Source organism: Cervus canadensis, chromosome 8, assembly GCF_019320065.1.
Source record: "Cervus canadensis isolate Bull #8, Minnesota chromosome 8, ASM1932006v1, whole genome shotgun sequence".
Lineage (NCBI taxonomy): Eukaryota > Metazoa > Chordata > Mammalia > Artiodactyla > Cervidae > Cervus > Cervus canadensis.
The window spans coordinates 15,760,491-15,781,300 of record NC_057393.1 but is presented as its reverse complement, the minus strand read 5'-3'; the positions used below and the strand labels follow the sequence as shown (position 1 = coordinate 15,781,300).

Sequence of the window (20,810 nt, the reverse complement as noted above, 5' to 3'; positions counted from 1 at the left end):
AAATACAAGTATTGAATTATAGCAGCCTCTGGCTACATGTAGAAGACCAAGTTATAGTAGGAAAGACAAATGGGAACTTTAAATATACCTTTGAATTTATCAGCTTTTTTTTTTCATTAAAAACGTGTAATTGGTGTCTACACTTTCTCACTTAACTATTGACTTAATGTTCACAGTTAGAGAAACAGCATGGGCATAATTGAAACATTAAAGATAACATCTAGTATTATTCTGGTTTTTTAATCTTCATATTTTCTTTCTTGGTAGTCAAACAAAAATTTGGATATTTCAATTAATGCATCAAACAACTTTAATCTCAACATTACATGGTCGGTTGGTTCAACAGGTAAGAGAACTTTGTGGTCATGTGTCTTTTACTTCTGTTCCTATGTGTAAGGTTTCTGATAAGACCTTTCTACTGTTAATTTAAATAATTGAAATAAAAATATTCTATGCCAGAATATTTGTGCTGTTTTAGGTAAAAATATTAAGTAGCATTATTAATAAAGTGTCATTATTCTGTTAACTTTCTCCCTAATTCAGTTAATATTAGATAACAGATATTTTACACTACTTATTTTTTCATATGGCAGTGTTATGAATTCCTGTGATTTTAATTAAGACAGATTACTTTGTTAATGACTAAAGAGACTGAGATTTCAATTATTTGACTCACCATTGAAGCTATAAATTTAATAACTTTAATATTGATATAAAACAACAAATTAAAAAAAACAACAACAAATTATTTCTGTGTATGCTGGTAAATTACCAACTTACCTATTACCTTTAAGCTTGGATTTGTACCCCCTATCATTGTTGGATTTGGTTCTGAGAGAGGGTTAAAAAACCCTACACTTAATATTTCTTCCATAATAAGGTTTATAAATTGAAATTGCTCACTTTTAAGAAATACAAAAAGTACAAATCTGTATGTTGGATTATGAAAAAGTATGCTTGCTGTTTTAAAGAAATGCTGTTGGTTTCTACTTTCTATATAAAGGATATACTGTTGCATAAAAGTACTGGAAACTTTTAAAGAAAATATAGGATTCCTTAGAAATCCATATATGATTTCTTAAAATTAAATCATGTGCCATTTTAATAAGTATGAATAGAATTATAGAAACATAATTCAGATGAGAAGGGGTCTTTGCAATTCCAGTTTTTATTTTACATATATAAGAATTAAAAACTTTAGATACATATGTACATATTTTGTTACAATAGTGTAAACATATAGTGAAATCTTGACATTGTAAGTTTCATTAACTACGAGTTCATGATAACTTGTACTGTTAATGTGAAATTCTGCATAACAAATTGACCCTACAAGAGTTTTAAAATTTGGCAACAAAAATATATAAAACCTCAGTAATCACTTTAGAACAGTGCCTTCAGTATGCAAGAGATTACTTGTAATTTTCAGATTCTCAAAACCAAATCTTCAATATTTTGATTTATTAGTTTGGAAGATGTCACCAGGAAACCTGCATTTTTAAAAAAGCATTCATGGTAATTTTGGAACAGATGATCGGTTAGAAAATAATTCAGTTGCTCAGTATCCTAACTGTTCTTATCTTTAAGGCAAAGGGCTTTCTTCCATTTGGTTAATTTCACTAAATATTTATTGAGTAACCAATATGTGTTTAACTAATTGAATTTTTAGCTCATGTTTTAAATTATATCTTCCTCCCACTTTACTCAAAATAGTGATGGTTCAATACGTGGTAAACAAAAAAAAATTGATTTCTTTTCCGTTTTTTAATTGGATTGAGACATATTTTGTTTTGAAAGGCTCTGTGGAGAAATAAGTAGCAAAACATCAGTTCCTGAAGCTATGTATTACTTGAGTTCCAAAGAGGACTTTACTGTTCAGTAGCTATAAACTTGAGGCAAATGTCTTAATCTTTCTGAGGCTCAGTTTCCAATTTGAAAAACAGAGATGGAATACCTATGGGATAAAGTTTTTATTAGAATAGGATATAAAGTCTCTAAGTCAGTGCCTAGTATGTAGCACTTAAAATAATTGGTATTATTTTAAAAAATAGTTTTTATACTAAATCTGTTTCCATTATATTTATGACAAATCTTATTTCTTCCTTGTCATTCTACATTATAAACATGAGTTTATTTGCATAGTTATGTCCTTATAAGTACAGTTAGAAAAATTAAGTAAATATCATATATATGTAAATGTTACTTTAATAAAGATATGCTTCCTTAATATGAATTATTTAAATTTGTTATTATTTACATTTTAGCTGGAACAATATCTGGAGAGGAGACTCCTATAGTTTCCAAGACTAATATAAAAGAATACAGAGATAGTTTTTCCTACGAAAAATTTAACTTTAGAAGCAATCCAAACATTACATTCTATGTATACGTCAGCAACTTTTCATGGCCTATTAAAATACAGGTAAGTGTTAATAGTATTTAATGACCACTGAATATTTTCATATGAAAAAGAATGCTGTTTTTGTTCAAAGAGGTGATAAAGGTTTCTATATTTTGCACAATGTGACGCATGTATTGATCCTTCATAGAAAGGATACAGTGGGTGTCTGTGATGATTAATGTCTTTGTAAAAAATGTTTGAACAAATAATACTGAATATGTACTAATAAGTATGTACTAATTTTTCAGTGTGATTATATTATTAAAAAATGTATCAGAACTTGAAATAACTATGACATTTATATTTCCGACTGATTTCATTCTTTGAGGGTTAAATAGATATTATTTTCTTACAATCCCTTTTGAAATCATTGACTTTTTTTAGCAATCTTTATTATATAATTGAACATAATTCAAATCATCGTGAAAAATTTAGAACTAGCAGTACCTTACAGTTAATTCTTTAAGGCTCACTACTTCTCACTACTGATTTCTTTGTATGCTCTGTATATGTTGTATATTTTATTTCTATTGTGTTTAGTGATAGACTGCTAAAGGCTTCTGATTTATTGCTAGGGACATTTAGGATATTCTTACTATCTTAAAATAGTCCAGGTGTGTATTCTTAACTTATTCTTTTATGAAGGAAATATCTATGTGTTAAAATGTTTAGGTTTATTTATTCATTCTTTTATGATAATTTGATTAGATTGAGTTCAGATTAGTTTATTAAATAGCTCATGTGTGCCAAACCCTATGTTGAGCCGTTATGTTTTGTGATCTTTAAAAAAATTACTGATAATTTATTCTTTTTTATTAATAAATGACCATTTTTGATTTGTGACTAGAAAATTTTGCATGCTTTATCAGTTTATGTGTGATTTGTGGGAAGACAGTGACTTTTAAAAATTGTATATTTGCTTGAAAAATTTTGATTTGTAAGGTTGATTTCATGTCTAAATTAAGGAAATTACTTACTTGTTCAAGAAATATTAGTATAAATTACTACTCAGTAAGTAGTAATGATAATTAATTTGATAAATTTACTTCTTTATTGTGATTGAATTAGATGTTAATATAGTAAAAATATGTCAGAAATGTTTTCTTATGGGTTTTTAGAATTTTGACCTTTAGGATGCTAAAGGCATCATTTTATTTTTTATTATTTATATAGAAATATTAATCAGATTTCATTTGTTTTATTCAGATTATGATTGAAGGTGACAAAAGTCTCATCCATGAGCTTATTAAATAGTAATTAAAATTGAAAGAATTGCTATATTTCTGATTGTTTCCTGCCCTTTATTTCATGGCTATCTAATTATATTTTATTTTTAAGCAAATTACACACTTTAGAATGTTCATGAATATTTAATGATTAGATATTAACTTTCTAAATTGGATTTTCCTTTGAGATCATACTAGTAGTGTGTTCTAGAAGCCAATCTAGAATTTCTATAATGAAATTAAAATATCCCACTTTCCAAAAGTAATAAAATGTTGAAAATAACTATGATGGTCAAGATAGGTACATCCTAATTCCTACTTTTTGAGTAAAATCATTATATCAATCCTGTGGAATATGTTATGTTACTATTAAGGCTTATGAGTATGTGTGTTTGTTTATACAACTATAATAAGCTTTCTGTTTTTAAGTGTAAAATAGTAAAATTATTTTAATTGAGATCTGTTTGCTAATAGAATTGAGTACATTGATTTATTTTTGAATGACCAGCCAGTCTTGGTAATGAAGGGTAAACTCCACTTAGTCATTTTGTATTACAACTTTAATATATTGCTGGATTCAACTTGTTGAAATTTTACAAATTTTTATGCCTATGTTTTTGGGGCAAATCAGTCTGTGGGTTTCTATTCATGCAGTCTTACTAACTTTGTAGGATGGTACTACTGGCCTTACAAAATAAATTGGGACGTGTTCTTTTTTATATTACAGTTCTTTTGAGTACTTTCAGTTATAATGTTTCTATGTATTGTTTAAACAGATTTAACAGATCACAATTTTAAAAGTATTACATGAATAAGGAGACATTTTAATTGATATGTAAGAAAGTAGAAAAGTACTTCATCTGGTTTGATCCAATTTGGATCTAATTTTGCTATTAATGAGAAGAATCTTAGTAGCGTGATGATAGAATTTTGTATATTTCTGAAAAATTAAGAAAATAAAGAGAATTGATAATGATTGTTATTTCTTCAGTATCTTCTGTATTTAATCAGTCAAAGGCTAATAAAAAGTAGTGCTTCCTATGGTAATGGCGGATTGTACACTTATATAAGTTTTTGGCTATACTATCCAGCAAATATTTCTTAAGTTTCAGTCACAGACAGGATATTTTGCTAGGGGATGAAATAGTACTGAAAGTATTCTCCACTGTCAAGTAGCTTGAAAAATCTTAATCATCATCGTCTCAGTTATAGGTAAAGAAATTCAACTTTAAATTAGCTTTGAAGTAACACAAGATGTTATAGACTTAAAAAGCAAGGCATCCAATGGAGATGTCTTTGGGAAACTCAAGAACTCAGTGTCTCCTTCTATGACAATCTTAAAGATGCTTCTCTTGACATTCTTTATACCACGTTATATAAATAATTATTGAATTGGTTCATTCCCTTTCAGTCTCTAGGTTCTATTTTACAAAGTATATAGACTGAATTCTATTCTGGTTGGATTTATAGAATTCTGATTTAGCTATCTCAGACAGAAACGGGGAAAGACTTTCTCCTATATTGATATGAAGTTTCAGGGACATTATTTTAGTTTTGTTTATGTTATGAAATATTTTCTGAGCTATCCACTTTGGTTAACATCACTGTGAATGTTATTTGTGAGTTGAGGTGTCTAAATTGTATATCCTACCTTTGTTATTGTTACAGAGGTGGTTTTGAAGCAGGAAATCTTCTTGAAGAGAGTTACATTGAAGCAAAATACTTAAGGAAAAATAGGAATTCAGGACCTGATGCATGGCAAGGAATTCTAGGCAAGAAAGATGGATTTTCAAAGTTTAACTAAAGAATTTTCATTGAAGAGCAAATAACTTTTTTTTTTTTTTTGGTTACTGAAAAACAGCTTGTAGGATAGAAAAGTGTTGACATAGGATGATTGGTCTGGTCAAAGAGGTACATTTTCCAACAAAATCTGAAGGATTTTACTGATATTAGTTTGGAGTCAAAAGAAATACTACAGGGAGAACATAAAGCAGGAGTTAAAGCGATCTCAGGTATAAGCAATGAAACCTGAGAGCAAAGAAAAGTAACAGAAAAGGTAAAGTTAAATGAAAATTGGATTAAAAAATAGCTCATGGAGTTTAAAATATGTGTAGAAAAACAAATAGATGGTGAAAGTAATGTGAAGAGTGAGGGAGTAAATAACCCTAAAGTAGTCTAAGGTGTCAGCATATCAATGACATAGCAAATGTAACAAATCTTAAGCCTCTTATTGTTATGACTTCTAGGGTAAATCTAAAGAAGAATAAAGGAAAGAATGAAATGACAAGTTGATTGAGAAGAGTTGATGAATAGAAATGTTTTATGAGCTCACAGGAATGTGTGAAAAGAGAAAAAAGGTACATAACAAAGGGTTCAAATAAAAATTAAATAGTAAAATGATAAATACAAGCCTAGCTATATCAGTAACTATATTAAACGTCAGTAGACTAAATACACCAGGTAGAAGCCTAAATGTGTCATACAGGGTTGAAAAAATACTGACGATTTTTAAAGGAGACACACTTTAGATATAATGATTCAAAATGATTGGAAGTAAAATTATACCAAAATTATGGTAGACTAAAAGAATACTGAATCATACAAAGTACACTTTAAAGCAAAGATTTATTGCTAGAGTTAAAGGGGTATGTTTCACCAAGAGGAAGAGGTAACCAAGAGGAAGATTGTGCCCTGGAGAGATGGCACAATCCTGAATCTGTATGTGCCTAAAATGTAGCTTCAGAATGTATGAAATTAATGAAAACCGATTGCTATTTAACAGTCCAGTGAAGTAGTACTTAATTGTTGTTGTTGTTGTTTAGTGTCTATGTCATGTTTGACTCTTTGCGACCGCATGGATTGTAGCTGGCCAGGCTCCTCTGTCCATGGAATTTTTCAGGCAAGAATACTGGAGCGGGTCACCATTTCCTCTTCCAGGGGATCTTCCCGACTCAGGAGCTGAACCTGCGTCTCCTGCATTGGCAGGAGGATTCTTTATGAACTGATGAGAAAATTTTAAAGTGGTTGTTTGGATTGGAATATTGTAGTATTATTTTTAATATTCTCTTTTAAAGGATAATTTTAAGCAGAAATTGATGACATCTTTGCCACTTACTGGAGCACAAATTCCTTTAGATATACATATTTATAGTTAAAAAGAGCAGAAAACAGACTATAAGTGCGATTAGAAACCAATTCTAAAATTCCAGAAAATTGTCACCTTTCTCGATCGCTGTAATGATAAGCTGCTATGATTTATGTGTATTATGTCATGTATTTTGAAAATCAGACAGCTAGTATGTAGCAAACAGCTTTAAGCCATACCAGTCAGTTTGTCAGTAATAATGTCCTAGTTACCATGCCAGTGGATCCTGCTTAGTCCTTATGCTATTCAGTTCTCTGTGGCGTTTCTCACTGATTTCTTTTTTTTCATTCTGAACTACTTTTTTCTCTGATTTCTGTTAAATCTGTCCATCCCCCATTTGTGATCTCAGTTAAGTTATTCCTTTGCCTCAACTTCAGTTACCTCATCTATACAATAAAGACAGTAGTGCCTACATCATAAGGTTATCATGATAATTAAATGACATAATTTTGTAAAATAGAACCCTACCTGTACTATAGTAAATAATTGCAGTAAGCAGTAGATAGGTGGTAATCATTTTCTCCCTCCTCAGCACCACCATCATCATTGGTATGTAAGAGTGTTTTTAATCTTCTTATCATATATCTCACCTATTTAAGTTCTTCTATAATTTCTCATACCATTTAAGATAAATGGTATTTATTTTACTTGTCTATAGTAGGTTGATATCTTACAACAAAAAGTAGTACAACAATTATGCCTACTTTTATAACAGTTGAAAATGAAATCGTTTATTTTAAATAATTTAGTTTAATTCACTTTTTTTTAGTTTCTTAAGGTTAGAGTTTAGATCACTGATTTTTGAATTTTCTTCTTTTATATGCCTCTGATGCTATAAATTAATCTCAATGCATTGCTTTAGGCACATTCCACAAATTTTGAAAAGTTTTATGTTCATTTTCATTCACCCCCAAATATTTCTTAATTTCCCTTATGATATACTCTTTGACTCCTGAGTCATTTAAAGTTGTCTTAATTCTCAAATACTTCTGTTTTTTCCAGGTGTGTTCCTCTTATTATTTCCTAATTTAATTTTCTCTGTGGCCAGAGAAAACTATGTATGATTTTAATATTTTATATTTATTGGCTTTGAGTTTTGCTTGTTTACCTTTTGCCCAGAATATGGTTGCTTTTGCTGAAAATCCATATCTATTTAGAGAAACAAGTGTATTTTGCATTTTTTTTTATTCTTTGTGTGTGTGTGTGTGTGTGTGTGTGTGTGTGTAATAAAGTTTTATTAAAGTATAAAGGAGATAGAGAAAGCTTCTGACATAGACATCAGAAGGAGGCAGAAAGAGTACCCCCTTGCTAGTGTTAGCAGTGGAGTTATACTCTCTAATGAATCCAAAGAATATCTGGAGGTTGTAAAGACCTCACTAGACCTACTCCCATAATTTACATTTTAAGATAACAGGATTAGCCAGAAGGTTTAATCCAGAGACTGTCCTCAGGCAGGATACATTATTATTATATAATCCTAAAGAATGTAGAGGAAAAAAAAGGTTTGTCCTTTCTTCCTCCTTGAGAATTCCAGAACCCTCTCTCCTTGGGGACCCCTAGACTTCTTATCAACCTACCTAGGAAATGACTCTCTCATTCCCCCCTTTTCTTTTAGGAGAATTATGTTGTCAAGGGAAAGGGGTGTCATTTTCATTCCATAACTACTTCCTGCTGTTTAGGGGTGTGGTCTCTAATTTGTTGAGGCAACATATTCTCCTAACCCTCATATTGAGGGTCTCTGATCCAAGGGCCCCAAGTAATAGTTGGAGGAGGCTGTGGCACTTGTAGGAGCTTGGACAACCATTTGTAAGTTAAAAGTTTTCAGACGGTTAGAAAACCCCATTATACAGTGATAGACGTTAGGCAAAATAGTCATTAAACCAAGTTAAAATCAAAATGAAAAGTCACATTATGTCCATAGTTACATCAGTCCATCTTAAGGTTGTTAGATGTCATCAGTTTAAGAAGAAGCATCACATGCAATTGTTGTTGAAGGTATTTGCAGACGTGGAGAAAGTCTTTTCCTTGAAGTGGAGATGTTCACCACGGGAAGCCTTTCACTGATGGCTAGGGGAGCACTCCACAGGCCCAGCAGTTAGACTGATTGTGGAATGCAGCGTAGGAGTGAGCCCAGGACAGGAAGGCATTGTCTTGAGGCTCTAATGGCAGACTCAGGGTTTCTGGAGTCAGCAGAAGTAAATATTTCCATGTCAGGATTGTCTAATGGGGTGGCCCTTAGATCCTCCCGAGCTGCATAGTTTAAAGTTAGGAATTGGGAACAATCGTGATCAGGTGTTTCATTTTCCTTCTCACGAAGGAAAGTGGCAGGATTTAAATTTCCACAAAGTTTAAGCTTAGTTATTGGTCCTTCTAACAACAATGACTGATATTTAAGAAGTCTGTCATCCAAATATTAACCTTAGAATTTAAGATTGCACTCACATCATGAGAAGTCAGTACAGTAAGGTTTCATTCATCAATTATTTTTAAAGCTTCAGGTGTTAATAAAGCCGCTGCCCCAATTACTCTTCGGCAGTGGGGCCACCCACGTGAAATTACATCTAATTCTCTGCTTAGATAAGCAATAGGCTGCTGGTGAGGCCCTCAGGGTTGTGTCAAAACTCCCAAGGCCGTACCTTTTCTTTCAGTGACAAACAAATTAAATTCTGACCCTGTGGGCAAGCTCAGAGCGGGAGCTTGCAGGAGGGCAGTCTGAAGAACCTTAAAAGCCTTTTGAGTATCTGAAGACCAAACCAGCTTGTCGGTTCAGGCCTGCTGAGTTTCAGCTATAAGTTTATATAAAGGTCGGGCAAGTTCCCCATAACCCGGAATCCAAATTGGACAGTAGCCTGTGATTCCCAAAAATCCTCTCAATTGTCTTAAAGTCATAGGTAGGGGATGATTTAGTATAGGTTTAATTCTCTCGGGGCCTATGACCCTAGTCCCTTCTGATATGATTAGGCCCAGATGTCTAACAGATTGTTGACAAAGCTGAGCACAGAGCAAAATATCATCTACATATTGTAACACCACTAATTCAGAGCTATTAAAGTTTTGTAGATCCCGTGACAAACTGTCTAAATGACAAAGTGAGGACTGTCAGGAAATCCCTGGGGCAAAACTGTCCAGGTTAACTGAGAAGCTGGCTGTGTAGGGTCTTCTAAGGCAAATAGAAATTGACTTTCCTCCACCAAAGGCACTGAATAGAAGGCATCTTTCAAGTCAATTTCTGAGAAATATTTGGCTCTTTCAGGAATTTCAGACAATAGACTGCAAGGATTACGCAGCATGGATGTAAAGGAAATACAGACTCATTTATTATTCATAAATTTGAACTAGTCTCCATTTACCATTTGATTTCTTTATACCCAAAATAGGAGTGTTGCAGGGACTGTTACAAGGAATTAATCATATCTGCTCCTTTAAATTCTCGATGATGGGTTTTAACCCTTCCTTAACCTCAGGTTTCAGTGGATACTGCTTCTTATGTGGAAATAAGTGCGGGTCTTTCAGCTTGACAACTACAGGAATAGCATTTTGTGCTCGCCCAACAGATTTTCCATCAGCCCATACTCTAGGATTCACATTTTGTTCAATTAAAGGGAAAAAAAGGGAAAGCTCCATATTCATGAAAACAGAGGCATGGACCTTGCTCAGTGTATCCCTCCCCAAAAGGGGTGAGGGAGACTGGCACAATGAGAAACTTGTGTGAAAATAGCACCAAATCCCAGTCACAACTTACAGAAACACTGAACTAATACCTTTTGGCTCGTCTCCGGATCGGGGAAAAAAGTGGGCCAAGGGCTTCAGCGTGGAGTAAGTTGCCCCAGTATCTAAAAGGAAATTGCTGGATTGATAATAACTCCCACAGTTATTAATACCCGGGGTTTCTCGGGTGTAATAGGATGGGAGCTTGTGTGGGGACCCCCGGGCACCTTCAGTCCTGATTGTCTTAAGAGTCTGACCCCTGAAACCTACGCCTCTGGGGGCAGTCTCTCCTCCAGTGTGGTCCTTTGCAGACTGGACATGGAGCCGGGGCGGCTTAGATGCCTGAGGGCAATCCCACTGGAGATGCCCCTCCTTTCCACAGTAATAGCAAGCCCATCCCTTTTCACCTGGGTCCCTCTGGGCATTTTTCTCAGGCTGTTTAAGAAGGTTTTCATAGCCATTGCGAGGGCTTCCGCCTGTTCCTTTGTCTTTTTCTGCCTTTCTTTCTTTTTCTCATATTCCCTACCTTAATAGACTGTCTGAGCCAGTTGTAACAGATTATCTATAGACTGATTTGGTCCATATGCCCGTTTCAGTAGCTTACAGCAGATATCTGGAGCCTACTGAGTGAGGAATCTGTCCTTTAAGATCACTTTTCCCTCTTCACTTTTGGGATCAATCTCAGTGAATCTGAGAAGGGCTTCTCTAGTCTATCTAGGAATTTACCAGGAGCTTCCTTCTCCTCCTGTTCTATGTTTGCTAATTTGCCATAGTTTAAAGGCTTAGCACGTGCCTGCCTGAGTCCTGTGCCAGCCTGAGTCCTTCAAGAATACATCTGACAAAATGACTCTGATCCCATCTTCCTTTAGCTGTGTTGTAGTCCCAGTCTGGTTCAGTAATTGGGACCACCTGATTCCCAGTGGGGAGGGCTGTTATCTCGTCTTCCCTCTTCGCTACTGATTCATTACCAAACCATTCATGTCCAGAAGCAACCACTTTTCCCAAAACTCTACTTTTTGAGTCGGGAGTCAGCGTTTGTCCCAAGATATACATCACATCCTTCCAAGTAAGGTCATAAAGCAGAGTAATACCTTTAAAAGCTCTAATATATTTACCTGGGTCCTCTAAATAGTCTCCCAGATCCTCTTGATTCTTTGTATTTCTCGATAAGAAAAAGGCTTATTAACTCTCATAGACTGATTATTTCTCCCGGTGGGTGCTTCATGAAGAGGCAACAGCTTGTGGGGCTGTTGCTCAGTCTCTCTGGCTGCTCTGCACATATGATCCCAGGGATAGATTGGAGAAACCTGCTTTTCTTTATCTCTTTGTCTCCTGTCCTCCATCTCATCTAGCAAAGTAGGAGGACAGGACCCTCCAACTGGCCACCGTTCACCATCCTCCAGTGGGTAGTGCGGCCATGCAGTATCACATAGGAAGACCAGGTGTGTCCCTGGGGATCAAATCTATCCGTTTTTCAGGATACAGTTCAAAGGAGTGAGGCTGGAATTGTTAGCTCCCATCTGTAAGAGAGGAAAAAAGCAACCAGCGCCATCTTTCTACCGGAGGCGTCCCTCCCTGCTCTAGATGGGGGTGTGGACAGACTTTACACCAAAGCTTTCCTTCCCTGATCGGACTTAGTCTGTCCCTTACCGACGCAGGCGACCTACACGTCCCTCCCTTTTCTACCACCGAGATGGGGTGGAGATGCACCAGGGCTAGACCTGATGGCATCCCTGACTGACGTCCAGCTCCTCACCATTAAAACCTTGCTTGCCTCTGATGCCACCTGGGGTGCAATCAGAATAACCAGGCTAAACCGCTGGGGGAAGCATTCCTCACCTGAGTGCCTGTGCAGGACCCTGAGTATATTCCTGACCACAATAAGACCGATAGGAACATGAAACGGAGATGGTTCTTCCAAGCATCACCACACCAGAATAAGAGCTTCCTAAGCGTCACCACACCAGTATAAGAGTCTCCTCTGGTCCACTAAGAGCCAACGTTACCAAAGGAAAAAAACAAAATCCATTGTAGTTCCAATCTGACTAATCCTTTAACCTCAGAGATGCTCTTGTAGCTAGAGCTCCATCTAACTTCCGAAATTTCAATTCCTAGTGAGGCTAGGCGCTTCCTGACTATCAATCCAAATTTGGGACCTATGTATGAGGTGGGGAACTATGTATGATTTTAATATTTTATATTTATTGGCTTTGAGTTTTGCTTGTTTACCTTTTACCCAGAATAGGGTTGCTTTTGCTGAAAATCCATATCTATTTAGAGAAACAAGTGCACTTTGCAATTTTTTGTTATTCTTTAAATGTTAGTTGAGTATTTGGTGGATAGTATTGTTCAGTATTCTGTACCCTTATTTTCTTTCACCCTTTTCTGTCAATTATTGAGAATGTTTTTGGAATTGCCAACTATATTTGGTGATTTTTTCAGTTCCTTGTTTCAATACTCTCCGATTTTATTCTTTGCAATTGCACTCTTTTCTACAGATATTTACTTTGGCTAATATTTGGCCAATATTAATTATATTAGCCAATTAATCTTTGGCTAATATTCTTCTTTTCTCTTAAACTGGCAGATTCTTCAGCATATCACATTTTGTTGTAATTATTGTTTCACTTATTTATTCCCATTAGCATCAGAACTCTGTTACAATAGAAACTGTCCTCATTGCTTAGGTGAAGTAATTCAATGAATAGTTTTTAAATTAAGAGATGAGTAATCTATTTCTCCCAAGGGAGAAATCACAGCAAGTCTACATAGAGAGGGTTTGGAGAAGACGGAATCCTCTTACACTGTTGGTGGGAATGCAAATTGGTACTACCACCATGGAGAATAGCATGGACATTCCTTAAAAAGCTGGGAATGAAGTGACCACATGTGGTTCTTATAAAACAAAGCCAAACCTTTTTTTTTTCTCCAAAAATGAAATTGTATAGTAGTTTTATTAGATAAAAATTTTTGTAAGGAGTAGGAACTGTCTCTGATAACAAGCAGATGGAAAATATATTATTAGTATAACATGCTACTTTCAATGTGAAGCAGGGCATAAGTAATCCAGTTTACAGTAGACAGAAAGCTCTTAGTTCCAGAAGTTTTCAGTTCTGTAAAGTGCTTTACATTCTTGCCTAATCATGGATACTGTAGTGAGTGAAGTCTCATGGATTTTTCAATTCTTCCATATTACTCAGTCAAGATCTGAGAATCATAGGTGAATGAGTCTGGCAAATTTAGGTCACCTGTCTATTCCATTGTTGTACTGGAGGGTGGAAGAAGAAATATCTCCCAAAACGAGCTTTTTTAGCTTCCATACTGGAATATATGAGACTAGCATGCACTACCTCAATAAGAAAACAAATGTTTGAATAAAAAAATCCTTGTTGGGGCAGGAGGTTTTTTCTAGTGACCAGAAATCAGCAAATATATACTATCATAGGTGACCTTGCCCAAAATATATAATTATCTAGGGAATAAAAGTATCTTTCTGAAATTGATATTTGCCTATACTAGGAAAATATTACAGATTTCACTGAGGAGATCATACAGTTGTTATTGAAGTGAGAAGGGAGACTTCCTGTATTTTTAAAATACACAGTTAATTAACCTGGTGCAAAGTAAATTATATATAATATATATATATTTTTAATCACTGCCAGTCTTCTGTGAATATTTTTATCTACCTCTCCAGGTGACAGCTGCTTACTTTCTTCATGGCACTAAAGAGTAGGTATTGAGAACACAGATCCTAAATCAGACTATAGCTTTACATTTTCCATTTTTGAGCTGTATGATTGGGAAGGAGTCTTTTTTAAGTGTCAGTACTTCAGTTTCTTCATTTTCAAAACTGGAAATGATAATAGGGTCTGCCTTTATTAGCTTTCTGGCTAAATAGCATTTAACCACAAATTTATCAGCTGAAAATGACACCCATGTAGAACATCAGTGTTAGAGGGCCAGGCTTGTTCCTCTGCTCCGTGTCTCCCCAGGCTGCAGTCACGGTGTCTGTCAGACTCTTATCTGTGGCAGAATGTTTTGGCAGAATTCTGTTGCTTGGAGTTGTAGGACTGAGGTCCCACTTTGTTTACTGCTTCAGTCATTGCATGTTCTCAGCCCCTAGAAGCTGATTGCCATTCCCTGCCTTTTGACCCTCGAAGAATCATGGCGGTGCCTCTTTAATATCAGCTGAATAATCTCTTTTTTAAAAAATCTTTCTCTTTAGTCTATTAAAGTGGAGTCTGATGTAATGTAACAATCATGGGAGTGACTGTTCCATCACCTTTGCCATAAAATGTAACCTGATTAATGGTGTGACTTCCATCATTTTCATAGATTCATGGGAAAGGATATATAGGGTGTGTACACCAAGGACTGGAATCTTGGAGGCCATATTAGAATTTTGTCTACCACTGTGTTTTAGGGTAGTTTTGCAGGTTAAAAAAATAATACATGTCAAAATCTCTAGTTAGGACTTAATCAGTGTTAGCTGTAATTAATATTATTTAAATGCAAAATTCTTGATTGTCACTAAAAGTTGTCATGTGAAACTAAAATGACCTTCAGATTTTGTAAAGTAATGCTCAGCTGGTTTATAAACTAGATATATCTTTTATTGATAAAATATCAACTTAGATTTAAATTATAAAAATTAATGCCACATCATTCTAATTCTTGTTATTTATGTGATATACTCTTTCTCTCTAAAACTTCATATTTTCTCTTAAGAATTTTGCTTTATGCTTGATTTTATTTAATTTTACTCTAATGTGTACAGGTGAAGGATTTTTATCATCTTGTTTTTTTAATTCAAGGAATTATATCTACCTTATCTTCAAATACTTCTTTAAGTTCATTATTCTTTCCTATTTTCAGGTTCTCGTTATTTGTCCTATCACATTTGTGTTTCTATCTTCCAAACCATTTAGCTTTTATTTCAAATTTTCCTTTTTCCTCTCCTTCTTGCTTCTCAATCTATTCTTCTAGCATAATATTTTATTGTTTTCATATATCCATTCTGCTTTTTTTCACTTATTTTATTTTTTTAAATGTTTCCTGATTCTCCTTTTACAAAGTGTTCATATTTTCCCTTAAGTTTTAATATGCTTATGGGGATAATTTGAAATTTGGGGGCCTAGGGAAGTTGGCTACTCTGAAAAGTACTGCATATGGGAAGGTGTGGTAGACCCCAGTCTGTGTCAGACCTAATAACTATAAGTGGTGGAAGGGATGTTGAAAATCTCCAGGGCACATTAATTTGTTATTTAGAAATTTATTACTCAACCCTGAAGCCTGGTGTGCTGCAGGCCATGGGTTGCAAAGAGTGGGACATGACTGAAAGACTGAAATGAACTGACACCTCAACCCAGTCTTATTTTATCAACACTAGACTTGTATATCCAGCTACCTTCTTGATATGTCCACTTGATGTATAAAAGCCATTTCAGACTAACATGTCTAAATATATTGTCTGTAATCTTTTCTCAAAAAAAAATCCAACTTTGTTCCTTTGTATTATAAATATATAAAGGATATCCAGGCCACAGGACTGGAAAAGGTGAGTTTTATTTCCAACCCTAAAGAAAGGCAATGCCAACGAATGTTCAAACTACCACACAATTGCACTCATCTCACATACTAGCAAAGGAATGCTCAAAATTCTCCAAGCCAGGCTTCAACAGCATGTGAACTGGAAACATCCAGATGTTCAAGCTGGCTTTAGAAAATGCAGAGAAACCAGAGATCAAATTGCCAACATACGGTGCATCATTGAAAAAGCAAGAGAATTCCAGAAAAACATCTACTTCTGCTTTATTGACTATGCCAAAGCCTTTGACTGTGTGGATCACTATAAACTGTGGAAAATTCTGCAAGAGATGGGAATACCAGACCAACTGACCTGCTTCCTTAGAAATCTGTATGCAGGTCAGGAAGCAACAGTTAGAACTGGACATGGAACAACAGACTGGTTCCAAATCAGGAAAGGAGTATGTCAAGGCTGTATATTGTCACCTTGCTTATTTAACTTATACGCAGAGTATGTCATGAGAAACACTGGGCTGGAAGAAGCACAAGCTGGAATCAACATTGCCGGGAGAAGTATCAATAACCTCAGATATGCACGTGACACCACTCTTATGGCAGAAAGCTAGGAAGAACTAAAGAGCCTCTTGATGAAAGTGAAAGAAGAAAATGAAAAAGTTGGCTTAAAACTCAATATTCAGAAAACTAAGATCATGGCATCTGGTCCCATCACTTCATGGCAAATAGATGGGGAAATGGTGAGAGATTTTATGTTTTTGGGTTTAAAAATCACTGCAGATGGTGACTGCAGCCATGAAATTAAAAGATGCTTGCTCCTTGGAAGAAAAGCTATGACCAACCTAGACAGCATATTAAAAAGCAGAGACATTACTTTGCCAACAAAGGTCCATCTAGTCAAAGCTATGGTTTTTCCAGTAGTCAAATATGGATGTGAGAGTTGGACTATAAAGAAAGCTGAATGCTGAAGAATTGATGCTTTTGAAAGATGGTGTTGAAGACTTTTGAGAGTCCCTTGGACTGTAAGGAGGTCAAATCAGTCAATCCTAAGTTAAATCAGTCTTGAATATTCATTGGAAGGACTGATGCTGAAGCTGAAACTGCAATACTTTGGCTACCTGATGCAAAAAACTGACTCATTTGAGAAGACCCTGATGCTGGGAAAGATGGAAGGCATGAAGAGAAGGGGACGACAGAGCTTGAGATGGTTGGATGGCTACCAACTCGATGGACCTGAGTTTGAGTAAGCTCTGTGAGTTGGTGATGGACAGGGAAGCCTGGAGTGCTGCAGTCCATGGGGTTACAAAGAGTCAGAGACGACTGACCGACTGAACTGAATTGAACTGAAGAGGATATCCAGTAACAGTTGCAGCCTGTTAACAGAATCATTGACAAACTGGGATACATACAGAAGTAAACTGTATGTGGGAATTATATGAATAAGGGTTTAATATTTTGAAACTTCTATGTGGACTAGGATTTTAATTATTTCTATAGAACATTAGAGAGTGGAATTAAAATCAGTTGATAGATATTATAGAGAAATACGTATGTATGTGTATGGGCTTCCCAGGTGGTGTGGTGGTAAAGAATCTGCCTGCCAGTGCAGGAGACTCAAGAGATGCAAGTTGGATCCTTAGGTCAGGAAGATCCCCTGGAGTAGGAAATGGCAACCCACTCAAGTATTCTTGCCTGAAAAATCCCATGGACAGAGGACCCTGGCAGATTACAGTCTAGGGGGTTGCAAAGAGTCAGACACGACTGAATGACTAAGCACACATACACCTGGAACACTAAACAGGTGAATTAAAATCAGTCAGTTGATATTATAGAGAGATATCTGTAATGTGTAGTTGCTAAGTCGTGTCTGACTCTTTGCGACCCCCATGGACTGTAGCCTGCCAGGCTCCCCTGTCCGTGGGATTCTCCACATGAGGATACCGGAGTTGCTGGCCATTCCCTTCTCCAGGATAGACAAAGATAGTGCAAGTTAAAACAAAATTTCTAATGAATAGAATTGTCCAAAAGAATGGTTTTCCAGCCTTTATAGTGAGCACTCCACTTAACAAAATTAAGTAGAGGCTTTATTACAGTCATAAATATTGTAGGGAAAATATAAGTGGCTTTCTAGCTATAGTGTTTCATGATTCTATCATTTTAATCACACTGTAAGATTTTATATTTTAAACAGATGAGAAAATGTTTATACCACTTAATTATTAGAATGCTTCTAGTAATTGGTATCTTTTAGATTAATGAAAAGTTTCTCACTAGACGCTTTAAGGTTACTGTCACTTGTATATTTTAGATAGGCAGAAGATTTTCTGGAAAAGTCAGAGCTGATGAAATACAAATTTAAATGCAATTTGAGTAGCTAAATACAAACTCTTTTAAAGTTTTTTGTTAACTAGTGAACTTTTATGAATATACATAAATTAGTGAATGTGAGATATTATGTATATCATATAAAATACATTATAAATCTGTACACATCTGTCTATCATCTGTTTAGACCTGAGGTAAAAGTAAAATTAAATGGAAAGTTTTTTAAACTGGATGTTTTTATAAAATCTTGACTGAAATAATATTAGTTTTTGTATTATATTTTCATTGAAATATCTAGTTTCCTTTGATAATAATGTGTATTTTATTACAAGCTGTATATCAAATGTTTTTGTTTTTGCCTATCTCTTGTCCCTTTACTCAATAATCCCATTAAATTTAAACTTTTTTATTCTTTTATTATTCAATATAACCTTTTAATATGAATTATATGACCTATAATCCTTGTAAAGACTGCATATGGGTAAATAATGTAATATTTGCTAAGTTAACAGGAAAATTATGGCTTCTCATTGTAAAAGTATTATTTCCACCAAAATCCACTGGCTCCATGATTTTTTTAATATTCATGAACATGTTTGAGGAATAAACATCTTTACTGAGGTTATTTTTTTGTGCTATACCATTTTTTTTGTCCCTGTTACTGAGTTATATGGATTGTAAAGGTTTAATTCTAATTGTATCATAAATAATATTCTTACTGATAGAATTTTAGAAATCACGATGATTATTTTGTTTTGCCAGATACGTAATATGTCTACCAGAGTAAGACACTTTTAAGTAGATAGCCACTTGTACACATTAATCAGACTTTAATGTGGCCATTGAAGGGGGAACCTCTGCCATTTAGCATATTATTTGATCAATTTATATATTTAAGAAAGCCATTTCCGTTTAAAGCAAATCATTCTAATTTTTAAACAATTTTCTTTATTGTCTTCAATAGAGTATTTTATGTTTTAGATTGCCAAGCACTAGCATTCAGATATCTTTAAAACTCCTAACTGTGACTGTAACATGCCTTAGCAGTGTTATGTGATAAATATACCAATGATGTAGTAATTAAACAGGAAAATTTTTTCTTTGGTAATGTTAGGAATCATGCTGTTCAGTTGATTTGCATCAGCTTCTTGGGGGAGATTTTATTTTGGTAACCCTTATTCTTTATGACTTGTAATGCCATGAAATTGAATCTTGACAATAAAAAGAGAAAAAAATTACTACTATAACTGCAGTGCTAATACCTTAAAAACAGAAAGAGTGCATTGGACTTAAGTACTTTGTATTCTCCTGCAATAATGCTGCTCATCAACACTTACACATCACCGTTTAAATTAAATTAAATTAGATTTAATCTAAATTACCTGTTTCTGAGTAAATGGAATTTGGCAATTCACTATTAAGTCAATCTGCAAACTGATGTCATAATTTAGATTTGATTTTTTTAATGAGAATGATGCTAGGAATCATTCTTCAATTTGCAAATCTAATTTCCATAGTACACTAGGTGATATCTTCTTACTAATAATGGTTAAGTTATATAGAACCAAAGAGAAAAATAACAGAATCCTAATGTTGATGTTTGTAAATTTTTATCACAAGTGTGTTAGTATTTTGAACATAGACATGAGTCATTTGAGCACAGAAAGATGCTAAGCTACTTGACAAACAGGGATTGGAGTTTACCGGAAGTTTTATCTTGTATATATGGTTTGAAAGTAAAAGTTACAATAGATGTGTATTAATAAAGATGTGCTTAGTTGTTCAGTCGTATCTAACTCTTTGTGACCCCATGGACAGCCACCTCTGTCCTTGGGGATTCTCCAGGCAAGAATCCTGGAGTGGGTTTTCATGTCCTCCTCCAGGGGATCTTCCCAACCCAGGGATCGAACCCAGGTCTCTTGAATTGTAAACAGATTCTTTACCGGGCAAGCCACCAGGGAAGCCCAAGAATACTGGAGTGGTTAGCCTATCCCTTGTCCAGGAGATCTTCTGACCCAGGCATTGAACTGGGGTCTCCTGCCATTGCAGGTGGATTCGTTACTAGCTGAGCTACTAGGGAAACTCAAGTAATAAAGATGTCCCTGTATAATTTTTTCCCAAATTAACTCAAAGGACATATTATAATAATAGCATCATTATCACAATTATCTGATGTTGTTATTATTGTCTTCCAAATGGTTAAAGGATTGAGGAATTTGTTATATATATTTTCAAATGAACCTTTTAAGATTCTTTTTTCATTAAAACTGTTAGCACAGTTTCAAGAAATAGCATTAGAAATTGTTAATTTTATCAGTTACTTAACTTATATATCAGTTCTGATAATCAGAAAATGTCTATGTGAGGACTATAATAATATTTAAGGAATATATTCTTATGGAGGGGAATGGAAAGTTTTTATGACAGTGACAAAATAAGATTGGTTATGATAGGTACAAAT

At 34.7% G+C, this 20,810-nt stretch overlaps 1 protein-coding gene across 3 annotated transcripts in view; it reads left to right on the top strand.

Moving 5' to 3' along the window:
- Positions 1-20,810, top strand: part of ATRNL1 (attractin like 1) — a 740,683-nt gene that overhangs the window by 268,955 nt on the left and 450,918 nt on the right. For all 3 annotated transcript variants that reach the window (XM_043475348.1, XM_043475346.1, XM_043475347.1), the window contains 2 exons: positions 268-346; positions 2,265-2,422. In XM_043475348.1, the coding sequence (XP_043331283.1) occupies positions 268-346; positions 2,265-2,422 (237 nt within the window). The remainder of the gene's footprint in view (positions 1-267; positions 347-2,264; positions 2,423-20,810) is intronic.